This window comes from Phyllobates terribilis, unplaced genomic scaffold (genome assembly GCF_046119375.1).
Source record: "Phyllobates terribilis strain yellow unplaced genomic scaffold, ASM4611937v1 Scaffold_3__8_contigs__length_932513732, whole genome shotgun sequence".
Lineage (NCBI taxonomy): Eukaryota > Metazoa > Chordata > Amphibia > Anura > Dendrobatidae > Phyllobates > Phyllobates terribilis.
The window spans coordinates 262,743,994-262,770,618 of record NW_027362763.1 but is presented as its reverse complement, the minus strand read 5'-3'; the positions used below and the strand labels follow the sequence as shown (position 1 = coordinate 262,770,618).

The 26,625-nt window shown below is 41.6% G+C and overlaps 1 protein-coding gene across 1 annotated transcript; it reads left to right on the top strand.

Moving 5' to 3' along the window:
* Nucleotides 1–5,173: 5,173 nt before the first annotated feature.
* On the top strand, nt 5,174–25,882 carry LOC141258520 (uncharacterized). Its single transcript, XM_073673506.1, has 8 exons — nt 5,174–5,285; nt 5,402–5,616; nt 6,018–6,692; nt 9,293–9,442; nt 14,148–14,194; nt 25,230–25,415; nt 25,549–25,654; nt 25,755–25,882. Exons 2-8 carry the CDS (start codon nt 5,421–5,423, stop codon nt 25,880–25,882), a joined length of 1,488 nt encoding a protein of 495 aa, XP_073529607.1. The 5' UTR covers nt 5,174–5,285; nt 5,402–5,420.
* The last annotated feature ends 743 nt before the right edge of the window (nt 25,883–26,625 follow it).

The following is a 26,625-nucleotide window of genomic DNA, read 5'->3' as shown; positions in this document are numbered from 1 at the left end:
TAGCCACAGCCCCCCCCATTAGCTCCCACACTGTATAATGGCCCCCACAGTAAGCCCTCAAACTGTATAAAGGCCCTCATATTAGCCCCCAACTGTATAATTGCTCCCGCATTAGCGTCCATGCTGTATAATAAGCCCCACATTAGCCCCCAAACTGTATAATGGGCCTCACTTTATAAAGGCCCCCACCCAAGTCGCTATAATGTATGAGCCCCCCCCCCCCACACTTTATCGGGATCCTCCATTTTGTATGATGCCCCCACAATTTAACTAAAATAAAAAAAACGTCATATACTCACTGAATCCAGGATCCTGATGCCTTTACCGGCGAGGCTTGGGCGGATCAACGCACTGTCATAGCGCTGACGCACGCACATGATGTCAGATTTCCGGCACATTTTGATGATGACGTCGCCACTTCGGGAGTCGGGACTTTGAAGTCCTGCTCATGCGTTGGCACCTCAGCCGTTCTGTAGACCGCAGGCTTAAAGTGACCTGTGATCTACAGAATGGAGAGTGGTAGTGCAGGGAGGCCATGTGTCCCTGGTCTACCGTGGAGCTTAACTGCACAAGCCTATAAAGTTATGAGTAGGGTAGCTCTGGGTGGGCACCTCCGCCTCCCAGTAGCTGCACTACTGATTCTGCATGAAAAATCTTACTCCAGATTTAAAAACTGGGTCTGATATTTGCAGCAAAAAGTGCCTTCAGCATCAAAATGGCTTCCCTTCTTTGTTCTGTATTGGAAACGCGAGCAGGCCATGTACATTCCCTGATGTGATGGCTCTCCTGCAATTGCTACGACAATCACTATTTACTGAGATTAAGGGCGCAGTCAGTCGGCTGTACTCCTTGCACGTGGACAACCGTCCAGAAATTCCTGGATAGTGCATAAAAATAAAGCACTTTTTCCCCTGTCAGTAAAAAAATTGATGCTTCCATGATTTTTCTGAATCTGGAGAGACTTGTACAGATTTTATTACTGTATTTATCATCCTTTTACAGTTTGCGGCGAATGTCTTCATATAGGAGTTATGGTCTGTAAACCTTTATCACATAATCTTAATTATTTATTATGGTCATCTAATGTGTGCGTAAAAATGTTGTCTGTACTTCATTTTTTTTGAGAAACTGTCCATGAAAAAATAAAATAAAGTTGGCAAACCTGTGGGGATGTGGAATGCGGGCACAGTTCTAACACTGTATCAACCCAATATTTTTAACACAAGAATATGGAAGCTGTTTAAGGGCAATTAGATTTATGGGGAAAAAAACAGTTTAAGGGCATCTTCACACATTCAGTATTTGGTCAGTATTTTACATCAGTATTTGTAAGGCAAAACCAGGAGCGGGTGAATAATGCAGAAGTTGTGACGTGTTTCTATCAGGCTACGTTCTCACGATTGATGTTGCAGAATTTCTGCGCTTATAATTTAAATTAGGTTACTTGCATTTATTGAGTTTTTGTGTGCGTTTTTTTCACATGTGTTTTTATTGTGTTTTTGATGCTGTCGTTTTTGTCTCTTGGTGCGTCATGTTTTAAAAAAAAGCTTTTTGTTTTTGACACTTCTTGGTATTTGGCTTTGATAACTTTATTGATATAGTTGCAGATTACATGAGTTTTAATGTGTTTCCAGCTGCGGAACCAGACTTAAGATGCATGTGTGTTTTTTACCTGCGGAATTTCCGCACCTAATGCAAGTCTATAGGGAAATTCTACACAGAAAACTCAGTGTAACCGCGAAAGAAACTGACATGCTGCGGATTTGAAACACGCACCGCAGGTCAGTTTATGCTGCGTTAAAAAGAAGCACAGTGAGCATGAGATTTCTATAAATCCCATCCACTTTGCTTGAACTGTAAGATGCTGTGTTTGACCCAGCAAGAATACGCAGCATCAAAGACTCACCAAAAGCTCATTGTGGGAACGTAGCCTTACACTATTCCTCTGATTGTTCCTCCTGATGTAAAATACTGACCAAATACTGAACGTGTGAACGTGGCCTAACTAGGCATCTGTTTCCCAAGCAGAATGTGTCTTAGGCTTCATTCACACATCCATGTTGTATCTCTTTTTTTTTTCATGAATACAGCACGTACCCATGATGCTATACACTTGTGTAGTAACGTACACCTTCTATGCCCCCAACAGTAATAGCGTCCACCTTTTATGCCCCATCCCCAATTTTGACCCCATAACTTATTAACATATGGGGCCACTATAATTGATAAATTAATAATTAATAATGTCTCCCTTTGAAATGTCATACATTAATAATGTCCTCTATTGCGGCCTCATAAACTAATAATATTCACCAATTCTGGCCCCCATACACTAGTAATGTTTCCCATTTAGGCCCCCATACATCTATAATATCCCCCATTATGGCCCTTTTACATTTATAATATCCCCCAATTCTTGCCACACAAAACGGTGATTATGTTCCCATTCTGACCCCTATACACTTATAATGTTTCCCAATTCTGTTCCCCATTGTGGTTGTCTTTATGTTGAAAGTTAAAAAAAAATCTTCTCAAATGAAAAGAAGAACAGATCCACCAGAAGTCAGCTGCTGCTGTTGGCCTCTGGTAGGCCGGTGGGTTATATAGCTATTATGAGGCAGAGAGCCGGTGACTCTCTGCACCGCAATAGTTTTCATTTGAATGTGTTTCCAAGGAGGCAGACCCAGCTGAAAATAACATTGACACCGGTGGACTGCTGATACTCTGGGCCTGATCGCGGTCACAGAGAATGGATCGTTACACCCCCGATTGACATCACTTGCTTCCCTATTGGGGCTCAAAATCTATCTTCCCTATCAGTATGTCTTTAAAGTGTAGGAGGAAATCGGAGCATTTGGATAAAACCCACGCAAACATGATGATAATATATGTAAAAAATACGACAGTGGCGGAGTAGAGGTGCACAGGAGGCTGCAGCTGCCTGCTGCAGCCTACACTGTGCCCGCTACTAAAGAAAATGAATATTCACTGCTCCCCACGTATATGGGCGTGGGGAGCAGTGAATATTAATTTTCCTTAATAACTGGTACATTGTGCCCACAGAGCGGTTCCTGGTATGTATGGCACCCTTCATCCCTGTGGGTATGGCCCCCTCATCCCAGTATGTATGGCACCCTTCATCCCTGTATGTATGGCCCCCCCTCATCCAGGCATGCTTGGCACCTCCTGATTCCCGTCACGCTGCACAGAAAAAAAATAAACTTTCATACTCCCCTCCTCTCTCCTCCAGTGCTGTGTCCCGCTCTGTACCGGAATAGTTACTGCTCCCCACGCCGGGACTGTGTGCGTGGGGAGCAGTGACCATTCATTTTCCCTAATAGCGCGCACGCTATAGCCGCAGTGTGGCTTCTGCTGCGCTCGGCTGTCAATGTGCCCGCTATTAAAGGCCATGAATATTCACCACTCCCATGGGTGTGTTGAATATTCATGGCTCCCCATGCATGCAGTCCCGACGTGGGGAGCAGTGACTATTCCGGCACAGAGCGGAACACAGCGCTCGAAGAGAGAGGAGGTGAGTATGATTGTTTATGTTTTTTCTGTGCAGCGTGACGAGGATCAGGGGGTGCCAAGCATACCTGGATGAGTGGGGCCATGCATACAAGGATGAGTGGGGCCATGCATACAAGGATGAGGGGGGCCATACATACCGGGATGAGGGGGGCCCTGCATACAAGGATGAGGGGGACCATACATATAGGGATGAGGCATGAGGGGGGCCATGCATACAAGGATGAGGCATGAAGGGGGCCATACATACAGTGATGAGGAGAGCCATAAATACAGGGATGAAGGGGACCATACATACCAGGATGAGGGGGGCCATACATACAGGGATGAAGGATGAGGGGGGCTATACATGCAGGGATGAAGGGGGCCATACATACCAGGATGAGGGGGGTCATACATACATGGATGAAGGATGAGGGAGGCTATACATACAGGGATAAGGAGTGCCATACATACCAGGAAGAGGAATGAAGGTGCCATACATATCAGGATGGGTGTGAGGGGGGCCCTACATAACAGGATGAAGGGTGCCATACATACCAGGAAGAGGGATGAGGGGGCCATGCATACCAGGATGAGTGATTGGGGTGTCATGCACACCAAGATGGTGGATTGGGGTGCCATGCATATCAGGATGGACAGGAAGGAGGGGGCAATATGTACCAGGATAGGGGATATTAACAGAATTGGGGGACATTACCGCTATAACAGTGTCAGCAGCAGACCCCCTCCCCCTTAACAAGGCATCATGACCACATCTTTTGCTTACATTTTTTTTTATTTTCCTCCTCTAAAACCTAGGTGTGTCTTATCGTCCGGTGCGTCTTATAGTCTGAAAAATACAGTAGGTTAAATAATTATATATTTCAATATATCCGACTGTTAAGGGTGCACCGAATAGATTTACATTTTTCAATGTCACTATTTTTAATGTTGGAAAAGAGGATGATTACATTTTTTTTATTTATTTTTTTAGATTTTTAAAACTTTTTTTTCCTTTTTACTTTTTTCTTTTCAGGAGACTTGAACCTGCGATTGATTGCTTGTACTATATAAACTGAAATACTTGTGTATTGCAGAATATAGCTAAAATGACGGTTTTCTACGAAGCCCAACCTATACCTGGGCTTCCCGGGAATACCAACAGGGCAGCCATGAGGGTCTTCAGCAAGCTCAGAATGGTGTGCCCCTGGAACCGCGCACTTTAACACTAGAACTACTGATGGAGTCATTTTGACTCCTTTCGTTTTTTATTTCTCTTCTGTGACTACATTTTTCAGAATTCCGGCTTGAAACTCGGTGACTTTTCCTCAAATATGATGTGAAAAAAGATTTTGTGAGAATAAATAATTTTGGTGAAAAATTTGCGCATTTTTTTCAAAATTTACCAAGAACTACTGAAGGGAGTCATTTTGACTCCCTACTATATTTTGAGGTCCTTTTGTCACTAAATGTTGCTATAAAGTTTTGTGCATAATTTTTTCACTCTGTCTTATTTACCCTGATGTTCATATAGATGTAGTTCAATTTACATGTCAACTTTTCACATTTTCCTTGTGTTTTACCTGCTTGTATTACTGTGTAATGCTGAACAAAATATCTTGTTTACTCTAGGCTCTTATCTTATGCTAATGAAGGGTGGTGTTTTTCTAAGGTCCTAGCAGGAGACAGTATTCTGGATAGTAACTTTACTTTCAGTTCAGCTGAAGAGACAAAGAGAACAGACGCAGACATACGAGCTCTGAAGACTCATACAGGTATGAATTGTTATGAAATAGTTTAGCTGTCTGTCAACTGATTCAGCCCACCTACTTTTGAAGGTGGCAGAACAGTTATTATTTCTTTTAGTTTTCATTTCATTTCTATTTTTCAGCAGGGAACTATATAGAATTATGGAATTTGTGAGGAATATGGAGAGAAGACGTTTGATAAAGCCTCAGGATATTCTGGCTACTTTGCAATCCATACCGGAGGATGAATCGGAATCCGAATTGCAGGAACATGCATTTGATTCTGACAGTGATGAAGATTTCATTCCTCAGAACATATCAAGTGAATCTGAAGACTCAGAAGGAACAAATCCAGAAGGTAAGTAGTTATGTGTATTTATTTGTTCTTCCACACACTGAGTTAGGGCCTGTGCACACTAGCAGAATTCTGGCTGAATAGCCATCTGGATATTCTTGCCGCAATATAGGCCGTACCTGCCCGCTCATGCCTGAAGCTCCGCTCCAAACCCTGGGCTGGAGCCGCTGTCAGGGACAGAGCAGCGCTTGCTTACGCGCGAGCACGGCTCCGTCCCAGACAGCGGCTCCAGCCCGGGGTTCGGAGCGGAGCTTCAGGTATGAAACTCCGCTCTGTACCTGAGCAGGCAGGTACGGGCCGGATTGTGGTGAGAATATCCGGTCGGATATTGCGCCGCTAATCCAGCCAGTGTGCACGGACCCTTACAAAACAAAAATTCTAAATATTCATCAACTTTTTTACAGATATTCCAAGCACATCAACTGGGGATCGGGCTCATGCAGTTATGTTGCCTCGTGACCATCCTCCTGGTCGTGGACAGAAAAAATCAGCAAAACGTCCCAGAAATGAAAGAACAACAGATAACGATGGCGGCGAAGGTAATGCAACAACAAACACCAGAGAAGGCGAATCTGAAGGAATACTAGTTTCAGCGGATGGTATTCAATGGAAACCTGTTGAAATTGGAGAACACTTGCCTGGTAGGCGTGACAGCCAAAATATTCTTCGAGAAGCACCTGGCCCTACAGGATACGCCAGAAGAAATATCATTATCGATAGTCCTTTGAGCGCATGGCGTTTATTTTTTGAGTCATATATATTGACACATATAAAGAACTGTACGCTTGCAGAAGCATGCAGGAACAATAATTTACAGTTTACTCTATCTGATGAGGAGCTAGATGCATTCATTGCGATATTCTATGCTCGTGGAATATCTGGCATGAACCGTCACTCGATTAGCAGTATTTGGTGTAATGACTGGGGAATACCGTTTTGCAAAGCGACAATGTCTAGGGACCGCTTTGTTGAAATTATGAGGTTTCTCAGATTTGATGAGAAATCTACTCGATCGGAGAGACTGCAAACGGACAAGTTTGCTTTATTTTCTACTGTGTGGGACAGGTTTATTGAAAATTGTATTGCGTGTTACAAACCTGGCCCATACATAACGGTGGATGAGCAACTTTTCCCAAGCAAAACTAGGTGTCCATTCACGCAGTACATGCCTTCAAACCAGATAAATATGGCCACAAATATTGGCTAGCTGTTGATAAGAGGAGCAAATATCTGGCAAATGGCTTCCCTTATCTAGGCAAAGATGACACACGCCGTGCTGAGGACCGTTTAGCTGACCATGTGGTAATGAAGTTATTGGACCCGTTTTTGAAAAAAGGTCGCAATGTTACAACCGATAATTATTTTACTTCAGTAAAATTAGCTAAACAGCTAAAAAGCAAAGGAACAACCATCGTGGGAACACTGAACAAGATAAGGCGAGAAGTGCCTAAAGAAATAAAATCCATGAAAGAGGAATTGTACAACACTAAAGTGTTTAGAAATGAAGACAATTTTACACTTACAGTATATCAAGGAAAGCCCAACAAAAATGTTGTCATTTTGAGTTCCGTCCATCCAGATGTTGTTGTTGCGTCTGATTCCGCTAAAAAAACTCCAGAAACGGTAAAGTTTTACAATGAAACAAAATATGGAGTAGATGTAGTGGATCAGATGGCACGAAAATATACCACACGAACATGCACAAGGAGATGGCCTGTTCATGCATTTGAAAATGCCTTAGACTTTGCGGGTATAAATGCATGGATAATATTCAAGGAGATTACCCACCAAAAAATGTCACGCAAGGCATTTTTGCAAACGCTTGTGAGAGAGTTGAGTGGTCCTTATGTCACAGATAGGGAAAAGGGTTCCACGTCCCAAGTTTCTACATGCTCAGAAGTGATGGTTCAAACAAAATTTTGCCAGATCAAAGAAAAGTGCAAGAAAAATAGATCTGTCGGAAATTGTAAGACTTGTGGTAAGTCTTTGTGTGGGCAATGTACTGCCATAAATCAAAGGCAATGCCTAAAATGCGAAACACCAAATGTTTAGAAGGTGAATTCTGCGCCATATTTTCATTTTTATGCTCCTCCACCTACATTTTCTCTGCTTTTTGTTCTTCAGTTGTTGTTTATATGTGTGCACTTGAATAAAAAAAAATGTTTGAAAAACGTCTATTATAATTATTGTTATTTTCTGTAGAAAAATAAGAAAAGCAGAAAAAAAACAATCAAAAGCATTACTGTTGGATCTCACAATAATAATACATTACAAAAAATATAATTATTAATAAATAACCACAAATAAAACTCTAAAAATAAACAAAAACAAGCAAGGAGTCAAAATGACTCCTTTCAGTAGTTCTAGGCGGGGTCACGAGTCCAGTAGTCCTAGTGTTAACAATGTCAGAGATTGACAACAGCATTTAAGAGGTTAACAATAACTATTGTAGTACACAAAGAAGGTTCACTATTCAGTGATTACACGCAGATACTGTATGTTTCCCTTAATTAACACCCCACACTAAATGTAATGAATCCTCAAAAATGACTTTTAATAATGTCTTTGTATAATATGTATTTTTTTTTAAAAATTGGCATTTTTATTTTATTTTTCAAATCACAATCTATATCTGTATCTCCCTTCACAATAACCTTAGCACATTCTCATTTAATGCTTTAGTACAAAAAATAGGATCTGAGTCAGTCTATTGCTGCGAATGTACATGTGGATTTCCTGAAAAAATAAGTGAGTGTACAATAACCCGAGGGGTCTGGCATCTCCTTTTTCCTATTGTCCCCTTTAAAATAACCATGCATGTTTATGGTAGAGTCCAAAAGAATCTTTCTAAGCCATTAATAGTATGGTCAGCTTTATACAGGGCCATGTGATGCCTGCAATGGGAGAGAGCAAGAATTTATTTAGATTTCTAGCTGCAATTTGAACCCCCCCCCCCCCCAAGTTTAGGACAAATGGCTAAACTATTTTGCTAGCATCAATTTTTCCATCTAAAGTATTTATCATAGTTTTCTGAAAGCTGTAGATAAAATAATGTCATAACAGTCCTAATGTATGAAAGGATGAAATAAAACAAATATAATTATAGAATCTATTTATTATTTGTCCATACACAAAAACTTTGTGACTGCAAATCTCTCCAACAGAAACAATATTAGTCCTATGTACGCAGGGTTAATCTTGCAACATAAAAGAGGTCCCTGGGCTGCGAAGAATTACAATGCATTCTTTTGGTTTCAGGTCAAATCTGCTCTTTTAGCCGGTTCAAACTGACATTTCATACCCAGAGTCCTTACCAGAACATGGCTTCTAAAACATGCCATGTATTTTATAGGTCACTGTCAAAACATCTCTTGAAGATGGAGTTGCAAAAGGTAATAAATGGAACATGAGTGTAAATCTACAACACAGGAGAAAAGACAGATGTCTGCCCTGGGATCTGTAATGTTATCGTAAAACTGTAATTATATGTCCGCTTTTTACATTCACAATAACATTAACCGGTCCCATTTACAGTATTACATTTCTAATTACAAAATTGATTTTTAATTGTTCATGTTGAAAACCTTTCATCATCTCAATTTTCCTAAGTCAAACTTGAGATTGGTTTCCAGTAAGACCTTTCTTTTTCTTTGTTTTTGTTTTCTTCACCTCTCTTGAGATTTAAGAGAAATAGACCAAACCTATCTTCTGCCCTGGACCCACATGAATGGAGAATTGCAGCAAAGCCAAGGCATCTGCTGGGTGGTTCCAGCTGCCGGACCTGCCATGGTCAACTGGTGTTCACGTAAAGAGGTTATAAGCAGCTGCGGTAATCCACTTAAAATATAAATTTATTAACTATATCTTGAAAAATACAGCCTACAAACGACACTTCACAAATTAATATTTGGGACATAAAAAATCATGCAAAAAGTGGGATCATAAATCCTCCTATAACTGGAAAAAAGTGGTTGAAAGTAAAATAGTTCATCCAAAAAAGAAAAACACCTAGAAAGTCCCTAGTAGGCCCTAGGTAGGTACATTCACTGCCTGAGCCGCAGGGGTTGATACACTAGTTAAGGTACATGACCACCCTCCTCTCTACTTCGGCTGGACCATTGTTTGGTCAAAAATTCCCTAAAATGCACAAAAAAATATATAACACAACAGGTCCTCCAAAAATAGTGGCCCAAATCTACAGTATATATGCTGTTAACAATCCTGTCTTTTCCATCTGAGTAAGTATTCCTATCATTAAACTCTATCTTTGTCAGCCAGCTTTTGTGGTGATATTAAACAGCAGCTACTTTAACAGCATGGATAGGTTTGGATTACTTTTTATTTTTTTAATTGGAGGGCTTAGTATATTAGGGGGCTCTTGTGCAGTTTAGAGAATTCTGGGGAAAACAAGGGTCCAGGTGATATGGAGTGAGGGCGCCATGTACATTAACCATAGCACTCCTTCCCACGCCAACCTTTTTTTGGTTTCGCTTGGTGGGAGGAATCATACAGTACGTGTACACATTGCCTTGATTTCATGTCATTAAATGGTTTTGCTATCTTGATGACATACTGTTTTTCTGTCAGGGTCCAGAGTCTGATTGCTTGACCTTCATTTCTTATTTGAACACCATTCCTTGGAATTTAAACATCTCACCTCTCATTTTTCATCTTCATCTTCGACTTCTTGGACCTGAAGATCTATATTACAAAAGACTGGCTTAATGCTACGCATTTTCGCCAAAATATGTCCTGTAAGAATCTACATCACTACGAAACCGCACTCCTAAAAGTCAGTTCTCCCCTTTGAGATGCAACTGCAAAGTTCAAGGTCTGGAGATAAACTCACATAATTACAGTGATGGCTTTCCAACAGTCTTTGGGCAGGAACAGAAGGGAACTATTAAAACAGACCTAAAAAAAGACCATCATGGGATTAACCTCATCACCAATAGAGGGACAATTTTTACACAAAAAGTGGAAAATCCTTCTGAGTGAACCAAGACTAGAGGCCATAACTGTCACTGTCGTATAGTAACTGTCACACAGGCAATGTGGTTTACACACTTACCTGCAACTGTCCTTTGGTTTATGTAATAAATTATGCATTAATTTTGTAGAATACAGCAGCACCTTTCTAACACGGTCAAGATGAGAAATGATCCACAAAAAGCTTGATATCAGGGGTGCGTATAACCTAATCCACATAAGAGAAGGCGACGAGTGGAAGACAGCATTTTACATATGTTACACGCAGGCCGCTAGATTCAGATAGGGCGAGACAGGTTTCATGAATTCATTGAAATCCTGGGGGAACCGTTACTCAGGGCGACCATAGGCTGCAGCTTCTCTCAGGCACACGATAGATTCAGTTGCTGACCAGACACATCTGACAAGAGTCTTTTTCAACAGTTTAACAATGGCCAGTGCAATTCAGGGATATTACAGCAACAATTTTCATTACAGTACAGTCTCATAAAGCAGGCACAGTGATGTCAGTCTCTTCAGTAGCATAATTCAGCACAGAATAGATCTCTTAGCAGCACACTTCTATGCGTAAACAGCAGGCTTTTCCTTCACAAGGACTCACTAGTACACAGCATTCTTTATCCTGCATGGAAATGGAGGGGGGGAGGGTTTGATGAGGGAGATGATCTCCATGACACGATTCCTTCCAGTCCTTATCTTTCTGCCCGATAATACTCCACACTGTTAGCTCAGGGAGTATGTCTGACCTGTGCTTAGCTTCCCTCCTGACCTGAATTCTGTTCCCTTGTCTTCTGTGAGATACAGATCACACACCATCTTCTCTATGGCTCCAGCCAGAACAGTAAACAACTCCCCCACAATCCCCCTGCTAACCACTCCCTGTCTCCTGTGACTGTGTTAACCCCTCTAGTTGCTGGATGCTTTTGAAGCAACAGCACTACTTCTGCATGTCACACTCTTCCCTCTTTTTTGAATGTCGTCCTCAACATTCATCTTAATTGGTCAATCTGACCAATTCTGAGACCGTGCTAAAAGTTGAATAACTTTATATACAAATTGGCATTGTGAAATTGGTAACAACCTATTCTTACGACCTTTTGCTTGTAGAACTCCTGTAAGAAACACACAATTAAAACAAAGAGAATCTCTTCCACTGAAGCTTTTCGTACATCTTCAACTAGCTTTCTCTCTCACTAGGTCAAAACAAGTCTTTCCACCAGGTAACATTGTCCATACTGTCTCTTGGTGGTGAATACCACTCAAATGAGCTTACCTGATCCGTAGGCAGAGATACCTGTTTCCAATCGACAGTCCTTGGCGCTTGGCTCGGTTCACCAAGTGCCTCATACGTCAACATCACAGGCCTCCTCACTTCTCGAGTCGACATCCTCTTGGTAGGTTGTTCCTCAGATACCACGGGTTCCTCGGTTGCAGGAGTTTCTTCTGCCGCACTCATTTCTCGTACTTCCACAGATGATCTTGGAACTGTCTCTGTAAGTTCCTGTACGTCTCTTGAATTGTCTGTTTCCACCTGGTCTGGTAATTCTGCTACTCCTAAGTGTCGATCGGTCTTTTCAGTGACCGTTGTTCGATCATCAGATCTGAATTGGACTTTTGGACTTCATCTGTACTCCTTGGTACAAACTCTGCAGCCTTGGGATTTAGTTCACTCTCCTGAGGATGGTACATCCCTCTTCTTGCCGGTCCGAGAAATACAACGGTGTGTTCTTCTTCCATCTGAACTTTCAAGGTCACTATCCAACTTCAGAGCTTCAGTCTGTGGTGGTCCCTTAGTCGATCTCGGACAATGTCGGTATACTTCTGGGAATTGGATTTCATACACTGGGCTGTCATCGGCTTTCCTCCTTACGACCACATACACTTTGTCTTCCCAGTATGAACAAAGTTTTCCTGGACCACCTTTCTCACGTACGTTCTTGACTAGCAACTGGCTTCCCGATGCCAATTCTGCTCCATAAAATTTTCGATCATAGTACTCCGTGCTCTTGCTCTGTCCTTGCGTAACCACTTTGGACGCTATGTTGTATGCCTCTGCCATCCGTTCCTTCCATTTACGAACGTACTCTGGATACGTTCTGTAAGACTCTGACACCGGAGTATCGAACATGATGTCGATTGGCAGTCTTGGCGATCGTCCATACAATAGAAAGAAGGGTGAGTAACCCATTGCATCGCTCTTTGTACAGTTATGGGCATGTACCACTTTTGACAGAGAACTCTTCCAGTCATTCTTCTCATCAGCTGTTACAGTGCGCAACATCGACAGTAATGTCTGGTTAAAACGTTCCACTTGTCCATTACCCTCTGGGTGATAGGGAGTTGTGTGGGATCTCTGAATCCTACAGTACTTTCCTAGCTGACAAAGAGCTGGTTCTCAAATTCTCTTCTTTGGTCTTGGTGTAACCTCGTAGGGAACCCAAACCTCAAAGGAAAATCATTGAAGATCTTCTCTGCCGCTGTTTGACCCATTTTATTGGTGGTGGCATATGCTTGAGCAAATAGAGTAAAATGGTCTATCACCACCAAGATGTATTTGTAACCACCCTTGCACGTCTCGAGATGTAGAAAGTCTATTGAGACCATCTCAAACAGATACGTAGTTTGGAAGTTGCCCGTAGGTGCCTGGGTTGATGTGTTGGGACGTTTATCTTTCAGTCACCCACACTCCCTGGTCACGTACCTCTCAATATCTCTCTGCATGTATGGCCAGAAGAAACGTTCACAGATCAAGTTTGTTGTCCTTTCCACTCCCAGGTGTCCCATGTTTTCATGGAGTTCTTTGAAGACCAACCTACGGAATACTCTGGGTAGTACCAACTGCCGGTTTTGACCTCCTTTACAATACAGGATACTGTCTTCACTGAGGTAGAGCTTTGTCCATTCTTTAACTAAAACAGATACTGCTGGTGACTCATTGTCTCTCTCCCATTTACTTGGAAACCGATTTTGGTCCAAATAAAGTAGTATTCTACCAATTATCTGATCTTCCCGTTGTGCTCTATGGATTTTTCCTTTTGGTAGTTGTTGAATAGACAGGGGGTGATCTTGTTCTCTTGCTTTTATGGTGGTTTCAACCGTCAACGGACACCACAATGGTATGTCTTCCTCTTGATAAGCTTGTACTGCTTGGGTAGTGCTCTCAATTGCTTCCAGACTGACTTCCTCCGAACATTCTTGCCTGAACTCCTCAGGCTCTAGTGGCATTCTCGACAATCCGTCAGCATCCGCATTTCATTTTCCTGGCCTGTACTTGATGCTGAAATTGAAGTCAGCTAGTTTAGCTACCCATCTCTGACCCGTAGCATTCAGTTTGGCTGTAGTGAGGACATAGGTCAAAGGGTTGTTGTCAGTGTATACCTTAAACTCTTTGCTGTAGTAGAGATAATCTCTAAATCGTTCACAGATAGCCCATTTCAATGCCAGGAACTCCAATTTTCTGGAATGTAGATGGTAATTCTTCTCGGCGTCAACGTTCTAGAACCGTAACCGATGGCTCTCAATTTTCCATCTTGATGCTGATACAGGGCAGCTCCCAATCCAACTTGAGAACCTTCACAATGAAGAACAAACGGTAAGTTGAAATCAAGGTATCCCAAGATGGGTAGTTTTACCAGGTAGTCTACTAGTTCTTCCAATACCTCCTGGTGGTCTGCTGTCCAGAGAATGGGCTGATGAGACAAAACGGCGTTGTTTTTTTTAAGTTCGGTCCTACCCGCGTTCTTCTTTTTCTCCGTGGGTGTTGTTGACTTTGTCCCCCCCCCCCATGAGGAGGTATAGTGGGGCGGCAATCTTGGAGAAGTTCCAAACGTAAGTACGATAGTGGGAGAGGAATCCTAATATCTGCCTCAACTCCCCGACAGTAGAGGACCGCTTGTCTTTTAAGACCAGTACCGGAGCGATTTCTGCTGGGTCCATGGTATATTCCTCTCCAGACACAATTTTCCCTAGAAATCAGACTTGCCTTTTGAACAGTTCACACTTCATTGTGGTCAACTTAACTCCATGCTGTTGATACCGCTGTAATACGGTCCTCACATGTTCAATATGCTACCGGAAGGTTTTGCTGTGTATCACATTGTCATCCAAGTACGGCTGGCAGATATCGTCCCTAAATCCTTCTAAACATGTCTCCATGCTCCTCTGGAATTCTGCTGGAGCTGATCTGAGCCCAAACAGTATGCGGATCTACTCATATAACCCCCACGGTGTGATGAATGCTGTCAAGGGTCTACTGCACTCTTCAACAAACCCTTGATGGTATGCTTTACCCTGATCGAGGACAGAGAACCAGGTACTTCCTGATAGGCTATCCAGCATATCTTGAATCTTTGGTATAGGGTGCCGATCAGGTACTTGACTTTCGGTTTAGTTCCCGGTAGTCACAGCAGAGTTTCAACGTACCGTCCTTCTTCCTAACACAAACAATAGGAGAGGAATAAGACGACTTCGACTTTTGGACCAAACCTCTGTTGATTAGATCTTGTAAATACTCTTTCACTTCACGGTGTAATGGTTTCGGCACAGACATGTAACTTCTGGTTACAGGGGTCGAGTCTTTCAAATTGATTTCCAATTGCAAAGACGGGATACAGCTTAAATCAGAGTCATCTTTAGAGAACGCATGACACTCTTCTCTCAGCATCTGTTTTGCTACCGCTATATCTTCAGCACACAAGTGTTCCAGGGATACTGGGGGATCCAAGAACACTGACGTGGGTCGTGTAATTTCCTCCCCTGGGCAACTCCTGTTCCTTGGTGGGGAGACTCAATTCACGGTAGACCCCTGGGCGGGTCTCACACTGGCTGGATATACCGTTTTAACGATTTCAATGTGACTTAACACAGTCTTTGGATCCAGTCTAATTTCGTGTTTCGTAGTATTCATCACCGGTACTGTCACTCGAGCAAACCCACCAGTAGGAGTCATAAGCACAGTCTCACCTTGAACTAGGCCTTCCGGAAGTTCTGAGGATTCTTTTGGCACGAACAGTCTTTTCTGAACTTTTCATCCTGGTTCTACCTGGACTCCACACCTCACCCCCGCCATTTGGTTTGCAGGGATGATGGTTGGGCACCAGCCTACCTTGACTTCTTTTAGGTCCATTGTATTCTGACCTTTCTTTACTCTATGAATCACATTTTCCGCCACGGCGTTGGGTATGTTGACCTCACTGATTACATTATATATTATATATTATATACAGTACAGACCAAAAGTTTGGACACACATTCTCATTTAAATTTTTTTCTGTATTTTCATAACTATGAAAATTGTACATTCACACTGAAGGCATCAAAACTATAAATTAACACATGTGGAATTATATACTTAACAAAAAAAGTGTGAAACAACTGAAAATATGTCTTATATTCTAGGTTCTTCAAAGTAGCCACCTTTTGCTTTGATGACTGCTTTGCACACTCTTGGCATTCTCTTGATGAGCTTCAAGAGGTAGTAACTGGAAATGGTCTTCCAACAATCTTGAAGGAGTTCCCAGAGATGCTTAGCACTTGTTGGCCCTTTTGCCTTCACTTTGCGGTCCAGCTCACCCCAAACCATTTTGATTGGGTTCAGGTCTGGTGTCTGTGGAGGCCAGGTCAGCTGGCGTAGCACCCCATCACTCTCCTTCTTGGTCAAATAGCCCTTACACAGCCTGGAGGTGTGTTTGGGGTCATTGTCCTGTTCAAAAAATAAATGATGGTCCAACTAAACGCAAACCGGATGTAATAGCATGCCGCTGCAAGATGCTGTGTTAGCCATGCTAGTTCAGTATGTCTTCAATTTTGAATAAATCCCCAACAGTGTCACCAGCAAAGCACCCCCACACCATCACACCTCCTCCTCCATGCTTCACGGTGGGAACCAGGCATGTAGAGTCCATCCTTTCACCTTTTCTGCGTCGCACAAAGACACGGTGGTTGGAACCAAAGATCTCAAATTTGGACTCATCAGACCAAAGCACAGATTTCCACTGGTCTAATGTCCATTCCTTGTGTTCTTTAGCCCAAACAAGTCTCTTCTGCTTGTTGCCTGTCCTTAGCAGTGGTTTCCTAGCTGCTATTTTACCATGAAGGCCTGCTGCACAAAGTCTCCTCTTAACAGTTGTTGTGGAGATGTGTCTGCTGCTAGAACTCTGTGTTGCATTGACCTGGTCTCTAATCTGAGCTGCTGTTAACCTGTGATTTCTGAGGCTGGTGACTTGGATAAACTTATCCTCAGAAGCAGAGGTGACTCTTGGTCTTCCTTTCCTGGGGCGGTCCTCATGTGAGACAGTTTCTTTGTAGCACTTGATGGTTTTTGCAACTGCACTTGGGGACACTTTCAAAGTTTTCCCAATTTTTCGCACTGACTGACCTTCATTTCTTAAAGTAATGATGGCCACTCGTTTTTCTTTACTTAGCTGCTTTTTTCTTGCCATAATACAAATTCTATCAGTCTATTCAGTAGGACTATCAGCTGTGTATCCATCTGACATCTGCACAACACAATTGATGGTCCCAACCCCATTTATAAGGCAAGAAATCCCACTTATTAAACCTGACAGGGCACACCTGTGAAATGAAAACCATTTCCGGTTACTACCTCTTGAAGCTCATCAAGAGAATGACAAGAGTGTGCAAAGCAATCATCAAAGCAAAAGGTGGCTACTTTGAAGAACCTAGAATATAAGACATATTTTCAGTTGTTTCACACCTTTTTGTTAAGTATAATTCCACATGTGTTAATTCATAGTTTTGATGCCTTCAGTGTGAATGTACAATTTTCAAAGTCATGAAAATACAGAAAAATCTTTAAATGAGAACGTGTGTCCAAACTTTTGGTCTGTACTGTACCTGAGGGTAACTATGAGTATCTTGTGATGCCTTTTGGTCTAAGTAATGCGCTGGCTGTTTTTCAAAATGTTGTTAATGACATATTTAGATATACAGTTGTGCTCACAATACATACCCCGGCAGAATTTTTCCTTTCTTGGCTTTGTTTCAAAGAATATAAATGATAGCAAAAAAAAATTTTCTCCACTCATGGTTATTGGTTGGCTGAAGCCATTTATTGTCAAACTATTGTGTTTTCTCTTTTTAAATCTTAATGACAACCAAAAACATCCAAATGACCTTGATCAGAAGTTCACATGCCCCAGTTCTTAATATTGTGTATTGCCCCCTCTAACATCAATTACAGCTTGAAGTCTTTTGTGGTAGTTGTGGATGTGGTTCTTTAATTTCTCAGATGGTAAATCTGCCCATTCTTCTTGGCTAAAAGCATCCAGTTCCTGTAAATTCCTGGGCTGTCTAGCATGAACTGCGCGCTTGAGATCTCTCCAGAGTGGTTCAATGATATTGAGGTCAAGAGACTGAGATGGCCACTCCAGAACCTTCACTTTGTTCTGCTGTAACAAAATGACAGGTCAACTGTTGGAATGTCCAAGTACGTCCCATGCACAGCTTCCAGGCTTATGAGTGCAAATTTGCCTCCAGTATTTGCTGATAACGTGCTGCATTCATCTTTCCTTCAACTTTTACCAAGTTTCCTGTGACTTTGTAGCTCACACATCCCCAAAATATCCTCTTTCATCATAGACCTTGTTGACCTCTCTCCAAATGTAATGTTTATGGTTGTGGCCAAAAAGTTAAATTTTGGTCTCATCACTCCAAATTATCTTGTTCCAGAAGTTTTGAGGCTTGTCTCTGTGCTGTTTGGTTGTATTGTAGGCGAGATACTTTGTGGCATTTGCGTAGTAATGGCCTCCTTATTGTGCATCTTGAAACAGCCACACCGCTAGTTTTCAGAAAGTCCTGAACTTCGGCTGATGGTATTTGTGGATTTTTCTTTGCATCCCGAACAATTTTCCTGGCAGTTGTGGCCTAAATTTTTGTAGGTCTACCTGACCGTGGTTTGGTTTTTACAGAGCCCCTGATTTTCCATTTGTTAATCACAGTTTGAACGCTGCTCACTGGCATTATCGATTCCATGGATATTTTTTTGTATCCCTTTCCTGTGTTATACAGTTCAACTACCTTTTCCCGTAGATCCGTTGACAATTCTTTTGCTTTCCCCATGACTCACAATCCAGAAACCTCATTGGCTGGATGAAAGATGCAAGAGTCTGTCTGGATCCCAGAAACTCACTCCACTTTTATGCACACACTGATTACAAACAAACAAGTCACAGGTGAGGATGTTACCATTTGTAGTCATTCAAACCCATTTGTGTCAAATTCTGTGCATGTTATCAGGCCAAAATCACCAGGGTATGTGAACTTTTGATCAGGGTCATTTGGATGTTTTTGGTTGTCATTAAGATTTAAAAAGAGAAAACACACAGTAGTTTGACAATAAATGGTTTCACCAAGAAAGGAAAAATTATTCCGGGGTATGTGAACTTTTGAGCACAACTGTATAACTGGTCAATATGTGTTTGTCTACCTGGATAATATCTTGGTTTATTCATCTGATATTAAATCACACATTCTACAGGTATGTACTATACGCCAAAGACAATTTTTTATTTGCTAAACTTGAAAAATGTGTGTTCTTGGTTCAACAAGTAGATTTCCTGTGCTATATCTTGTACTCTAAAGGTTTCTGAATAGACTCCTTTAAGGTCCAAGCTGTTAAGGAGTAGGTATAACCCAAGTCTCTGAAGTCCTTGCAACATTTCCTTGAGTTTGCCAACTACTATCGCAAATTTATTAAAAATGTTTCCAAGATTACCATATAATTGAATGACTTGACTAAGAAGGGGGCAGATGTAGCTAATTGGAAGCCTGGTGCCATATGTGCCTTCACTGAGTTAAAAGAGCGTTTCTCACCTGATCTTATTGGTCCAGCCTGATCTTGACATAATTTTGTAGTGGAGGTTGATGTCTCAGAGATTGGAGTGGGAGCACTGTTGTCACAGGGTTCACCGTCTCTCACTCAACTCTCTGTTGAAAAAAATTATGATTTCGCCAATTGTGAATTGTTGGCAATGGGTCTTTGAGGAATGGCGCCACTTCCTTGAAGGTGCCAAAAAAAATATTACTGTTATCATGGACCACAAAAATCTTACATATCTTGAATCAGCCAGAAAACTAAATCCTAGGCAAGCTAGATGGGGTTTATTTTTCTCTAGGTTTTATTTTTGTAGAGAAATTTAAGTGCAGTGAAAAAAAACTTGAAAGTCTATGCTCTCTCCCAAAGTTTCTGCCCATCCCAAATCGAGGACTCAGAACAATTGAGGATTCCCTGAAGAAGGTTGACTAAACACGCGTCGGGTCTTCCTGTGGTTCACATATTTACTCTGCCAGGTAATGATTATTCTGACTTATCCCTATATACTGAGTATATTGTACAAGGGGATGTACAGTACAGACCAAAAGTTTGGACACACCTTCTCATTTAAAGATTTTTCTGTATTTTCATGACTATGAAAATTGTACATTCACACTGAAGGCATCAAAACTATGAATTACCACATGTGGAATTATATACTTAACAAAAAAGTGTGAAACAACTGAAAATATGTCTTATATTCTAGGTTCTTCAAAGTAGCCACCTTTTGCTTTGATGACTGCTTTGCACTCTCTTGGCATTCTCTTGATGAGCTTCAAGAGGTAGCCACCGGAAATGGTCTTCACTTCACAGGTGTGCCCTGTCAGGTTTAATAAGTGGGATTTCTTGCCTTATAAATGGGGTTGGGACCATCAGTTGTGTTGTGCCGAAGTCAGGTGGATACACAGCTGATAGTCCTACTGAATAGACTGTTAGAATTTGTATTATGGCAAGAAAAAAGCAGCTAAGTAAAGAAAAACGAGTGGCCATCATTACTTTAAGAAATGAAGGTCAGTCAGTGCGAAAAATTGGGAAAACTTTGAAAGTGTCCCCAAGTGCAGTTGCAAAATCCATCAAGCGTTACAAAGAAACTGTCTCACATGAGGACCGCCCCAAGAAATGAAGACCAAGAGTCACCGCTGCTTCTGAGGATAAGTTTATCCGAGTCACCAGCCTCAGAAATCGCAGGTTAACAGCAGCTCAGATTAGCGACCAGGTCAATACCACACAGAGTTCTAGCAGCAGACACATCTCTACAACAACTGTTAAGAGGAGACTTTGTGCAGCAGGCCTTCATGGTAAAATAGCTGCTAGGAAACCACTGCTAAGGACAGGCAACAAGCAGAAGAGACTTGTTTGGGCTAAAGAACACAAGGAATGGACATTAGACCAGTGGAAATCTGTGCTTTGGTCTGATGAGTCCAAATTTGAGATCTTTGGTTCCAACCACCGTGTCTTTGTGCGACGCAGAAAAGGTGAACGGATGGACTCTACATGCCTGGTTCCCACCGTGAAGCATGGAGGAGGAGGTGTGATGGTGTGGGGGTGCTTTGCTGGTGACACTGTTGGGGATTTATTCAAAATTGAAGGCATACTGAACCAGCATGGCTACCACAGCATCTTGCAGCGGCATGCTATTCCATCCGGTTTGCGTTTAGTTGGACCATCATTTATTTTTCAACAGGACAATGACCCCAAACACACCTCCAGGCTGTGTAAGGGCTATTTGACCAAGGGGGAGAGTGATGGGGGGCTACGCCAGATGACCTGGCCTCCACAGTCACCAGACCTGAACCCAATCGAGATGGTTTGGGGTGAGCTGGACCGCAGAGTGAAGGCAAAAGGGCCAACAAGTGCTAAGCCTCTCTGGGAACTCCTTCAAGATTGTTGGAAGACCATTTCCGGTGACTACCTCTTGAAGCTCATCAAGAGAATGCCAAGAGTGTGCAAAGCAGTCATCAAAGCAAAAGGTGGCTACTTTGAAGAACCTAGAATATAAGACATATTTTCAGTTGTTTCACACTTTTTTGTTAAGTATATAATTCCACATGTGTTAATTCATAGTTCTGATGCCTTCATAGTCATGAAAATACAGAAAAATCTTTAAATGAGAAGGTGTGTCCAAACTTTTGGTCTGTACTGTATATCACTGCACTTTCATAGGATTTGGTCTTCTGAGATCTAAGTGTGCTATTTAATCAACCGCATATATACTATACATTGTGTGCATATTTTATTACTGGTTTAATGCAGCCACTTTGTGCATGTGTATATGTGTACATATCCTATCCTAAACATTATTTACTTACCTCATATCATTTCCCTAATGGAGCTTGGATCCATGTTTGTACTGACGATACCCGCCAAGTATTTGAAGCTTCTGGATTTTTATTATGTTTTTAATCATGACTGTTCAAATAAAACTTAATTTTTATAATCTAATATACTAATTTCTTTCTTTGGATTAATTTCCTGTAAGAAAGTTGTTGTTATCTATGTTTATTTTTTGCAGAGAAATTTAAATGTAGTGAAAAAAACTTTAAAGCCAATGCTCTCTCCTGAGGTTTCTGCCCATCCCAAATCGAGGGCTCAGAACAAGTCCCTCTTCTGGCTAAGCGTATAATTGTGACCCCGGTTTCTCAAGATTTTATTGAGGAGATACATAAAAATCAATTATTAGGCCCTTACCATACACCTTTACAAAAATTATTTGCTCCTCCCCAGTTTTGTCTACAAATACTCCATAAGTTTCATGATTCTGTCCTTGCAAGTCACCCTGTGATTAACAACCCAATCCAACTAATAACAAGGAATTTTTTGGTGGTCAACTGTCATTCGAGAGTGTGTTAATGCTTGCAAAATTTGTGCCCAAATTAAACTGCCCCAAATTCATCTCTCTGGACTTCTTCAGTCCTTACCCACTCCAAAAAGTCCTCCATGGACTTGATTACTGATTTTCCACCCTCAGAAGGGAAGACTGTTATTTGGATAGTAGTAGACAGATTTAGCAAACGGTGTTGTTTTGTTCCTTTTGTCTGGGCTGCCTAACTCTAAAACCTTATGCAAATTGTTTATCAAACACATTGTGCGTTTACAAGGGATACCAGAAAATATTGTTCCCATTAGATCACACATTTCAAACTCCGTCCCGTGGGCCAAATCTGGCCCACAGGGTGGTTATATTTGCCCCCCCCGCACCAAAACCGCCACCCCTATGCAGGGCCATTATTCTGTATGGTGGACAATGTGAGGCCCATTATTCTGTATGGAGGACTATGTGAGGCCCATTATTCTGTATGGAGGACTATGTGGGGCCCATTATACTGGTTGGCCCGCTACTTTGTCCAATTTTTTCATTTTGGCCCTCTGTGTGTTTAAGTTTGACATCACTGCATTGGAGCAACTAAGTTTGTTTCTAAGTTCTGGAGGACGTTCTGTAGTTAGATTAATATTGAATTGTCATTTTCATCAACTTATTAGCCAGAGACCATTGGTCAGACTGAATGTGCCAACCAAACACTCAAGAAATTTCTTTGGTGTTATGTCTCTGACCATCATTCTGACTGGGTAGAACAGTTGCCGTTAGCTAAGTTTTGCCATTAATAATAAATATCAAGAATCCATTAAAACATATCAGTTCTTTTGTAATCTTGGGTATCATCCATGTTTTGGTTCCTCTATGACCTCTTAAGTTGACACTCAAGAGACTAGTAAATTCATAGACAATTTGAAGCTTGTCTGGTGTGAATTCAGAGAAAACCTGAGAAGGGCATAGAGTAGACAGACCTATTCTGCTAATAAGAGGCGCATGGATGGTCTAAGTTTTGCTGTTGGAGACAGTGCGTGGTTATTCACCAGAAATGTCAAACACAAGGTCCCCTCTGTTAAGTTGGGATCCAAGTTCATTGGCCTCTAGGAGATAATTGAGGTGGTCAAAGTAAGGTCATTTCGCCTTCTGTGCAATCACCATAAATCCTCATCAATTCCTATTCTTTCAATTGACACAGGTCCCACTGGTGTCTCCTCCTTTTTCTTGCTATTATATAAACCAGTATTGTTTTCAGGTAGATACTTAACCTGTGAGGAAGCCACTATCGAGATGGGAATATGTGTGGGGTTCCATCCTTGCTCTGCATTACCACCTTCTGGTTCTGCTTGTCCTCCCTGGCTCACTAAACATTTTGGCAGCCCATTCATTGGATTCATGGGATTGTTAATTGAATGATCTTTGTTTCACATCATTTATTTTTTCCAAAATGTTTTCTTTTATTTATCTTCATCTGTGTACTGACACAATAGATTTGCACTTTATCACTTGCTATTTATTATATATTATCTCACACTTTAGAACTGGGTGGTATTTTATATATTTGGACAAGATAATAATGGACAGGATGAATAAATATTACCACATTGTCTACGTGCCTGTCAATACTGGAGTCTGTTATTTATTTTATATTACCTTATTTATTTGGTAATATTTTATCTTTTTGTTATAATCTTGTTCTGACACTGTTCAAGCCAGTTTTTATGATAACTACTTGGTGATTTGTATTTATTAGACTTAGTATTTAATGGTCGGACTACTACTATTTATCAGCAGAGCAGGCGGGATATGGCCATATATACTGTACACTTTTTGGCATACCCAGCGCTGATTTGTGTATAGCCTTTTTAGTGTTTCTGCTGGATTTTTATTGGTTATCCTCCGAGTATAAATAGTTTTGGTATGTAGTGAGTTGATGCAGAGTGGTGACCACTTATTACAGCTTGTCTCTCACGTACATTAACTAGCGTGCCAACTCCCTTAGCTTAGGCAGCAATAGTAACTACCTAGGGCCTACTAGGGACTTTCTAGGTGCTATTCTTTTTGATTTGAGCTATTTTTCTTACTCAAATCGCTATTCCAATTATTTTTGGAGGGACTTTTTGCATTATTTTTTCGTCTTAAATTATTTATTTGTGATATGTCGTCCTGTATTTATGAAACATATCTTGAAAAAGATACAATAAATCCTTTTAAAACATATCTGATTTACTGATTAACTTTTGACACTCCTTGTATATTTTTTCTTTCTGTGAGCCCGCTGCAGCTATCAGCTAATTTTGCATAGCCAGCTATGGCCAACTATGGAGATACAAAAGACATAAGCTGGAGCACATATTAGTACAAGTTCAACGTGGTGGTTTACGTTCACAATTTGGCTATTAACAAACACAACCTTTTTTGTAAATGAAAATTACATCTACGGAATGGGAGGAATAGAACTAGGCAACAGCTCGTGTGAAAAAAACTTGGGTATACTAATAGATCACACACTGCACATGAGTCAACAATGTGATGCAGCAGCAAAAAAAGGCAAGCACAGTTCTGGGATGTATTAAGAGAAGCATAGAGTATAGATGACGTGAAGAAATTATCCCCCTCTACTCCTCCTTGGTCAGACCTCATCTGGAATACTATGTCCAGTTCTGGACACTACATTTTAAAAAACGCAGATGAAGCGTCAAGCATTATTGCCCAAACCAACCTTTCCAGCGAGTTCCTTAGGGTACCACCCAGTGAAACACGTGGGCGGGACTTGGAAAAAGAACCAGACATCTCACTAACATTGAGTTACACTGCGCAACACTCACAGAGTATTTAAGAGTCCAGAGGATCCCTAGGGGATTGAGGGTACCAATCCGTCCTACTCTCTTTTCTGACATCCCCGATTATCGTAGTAAATTTGAACTCATCCTTAATAAATGCTCTTTTGATTTGATGCTACTAACAGTGGACTTTTTACATAAGGCAATCACCACGACGAAGGAACAGATCAAGAACATCGAATCCCAACTGACCACATCGATTAGCCCTGAAGACTTCCAGGCACTTCAAAGCAAAATCCAGACCAATATCGATCTACACAAGCGTGATACCGAAACAAGAAAGAGGAATAAATTTGCAAGAGATCTTGAGGACTACGAACAGAACCGAGTATACAGATGGCGGGACAATCCCTCTACAAACAGATATACCCACCGCACAGCCAAGTCATCAACCGACTATTCATCCTCCGGGTCCGACATGGACCAAAGACATCCTACTATTCAGTCTGTTCCTTTTTTAGGCCAAACACGAAGACGACCAAACAGAAGAAGACGAGGCGAGGCAACAGGAACAAGAGGAAATCTGGACTCCACACGAATCACCCGATCGCAGACCCACAACTGGTGGTAAATATTTCTTCCAAAACTCTCAGCGTTGCACAAACTTCAGTTTTACAAAAGGGACTCTCTTTCTGCCCCACATACAAATATAACACCTTTAAATTAGATATGGAACTACAACGCTTTTACCGTACCCTACGCTTGAAAACCCATTTTGCCAATAATCCTTTCAGCGTCACTCCCCCCAGTAATCATGGCCGATATCACAGCCCAAGACTTAGGTCTCCGCTCTAAGAGCAAATATAGGCCTCCTCGAGGCACACATCCACTTGAAACCTTTATAGGATTCGTGGATGGGGCGTTTCAAAAATTACGCTCCAATATCGATAAGGGCAGGGCACATTACCAGACCAATCTCTCTCCCCTTGATCGACAGGCCCTACGAAGCCTGCAAGAGGACAAAGATTTAATTATAAAGCCAGCTGACAAAGGTGGAGCGATAGTAGTCATGAACAAGTGCGATTACATCACAGAAATTTTGAGACAACTTAGCGATGAGTCCACATACCGCAAACTCTCTACGGACCCGACTACAAAAACACAAACACTCATTATCTCGACACTACAACGGTTTTTGACAGCCAATGTGATTGACTTGAAAACGTACGAGTACCTAATCAATCCACATCCAATCATACCGGTATTCTATGTCCTACCCAAAATCCACAAAAGTCTTTCCCAACCCCCTGGGCGCCCTATTGTGGCCTCCACGGATTCCATTCTATCACCTCTGGCAATTTTCTTAGAAAAGATTCTTACACCACTTACCCAAAAAAGTCCATCTTATCTATTAGACACAGGTGCCTTTCTAGAGATTATGAAAACACTTAAACAAGTTCCTCCAGAAGCCATCTTAGTGTCCCTAGATGTCACAAGTCTCTATACCTCGATTCCCCATGACCGGGGTATCCAAGCAGTTACACAAATGCTGAAGGACTCAAACACCAATCCATCAATAATTGATCTATCCATCGAAC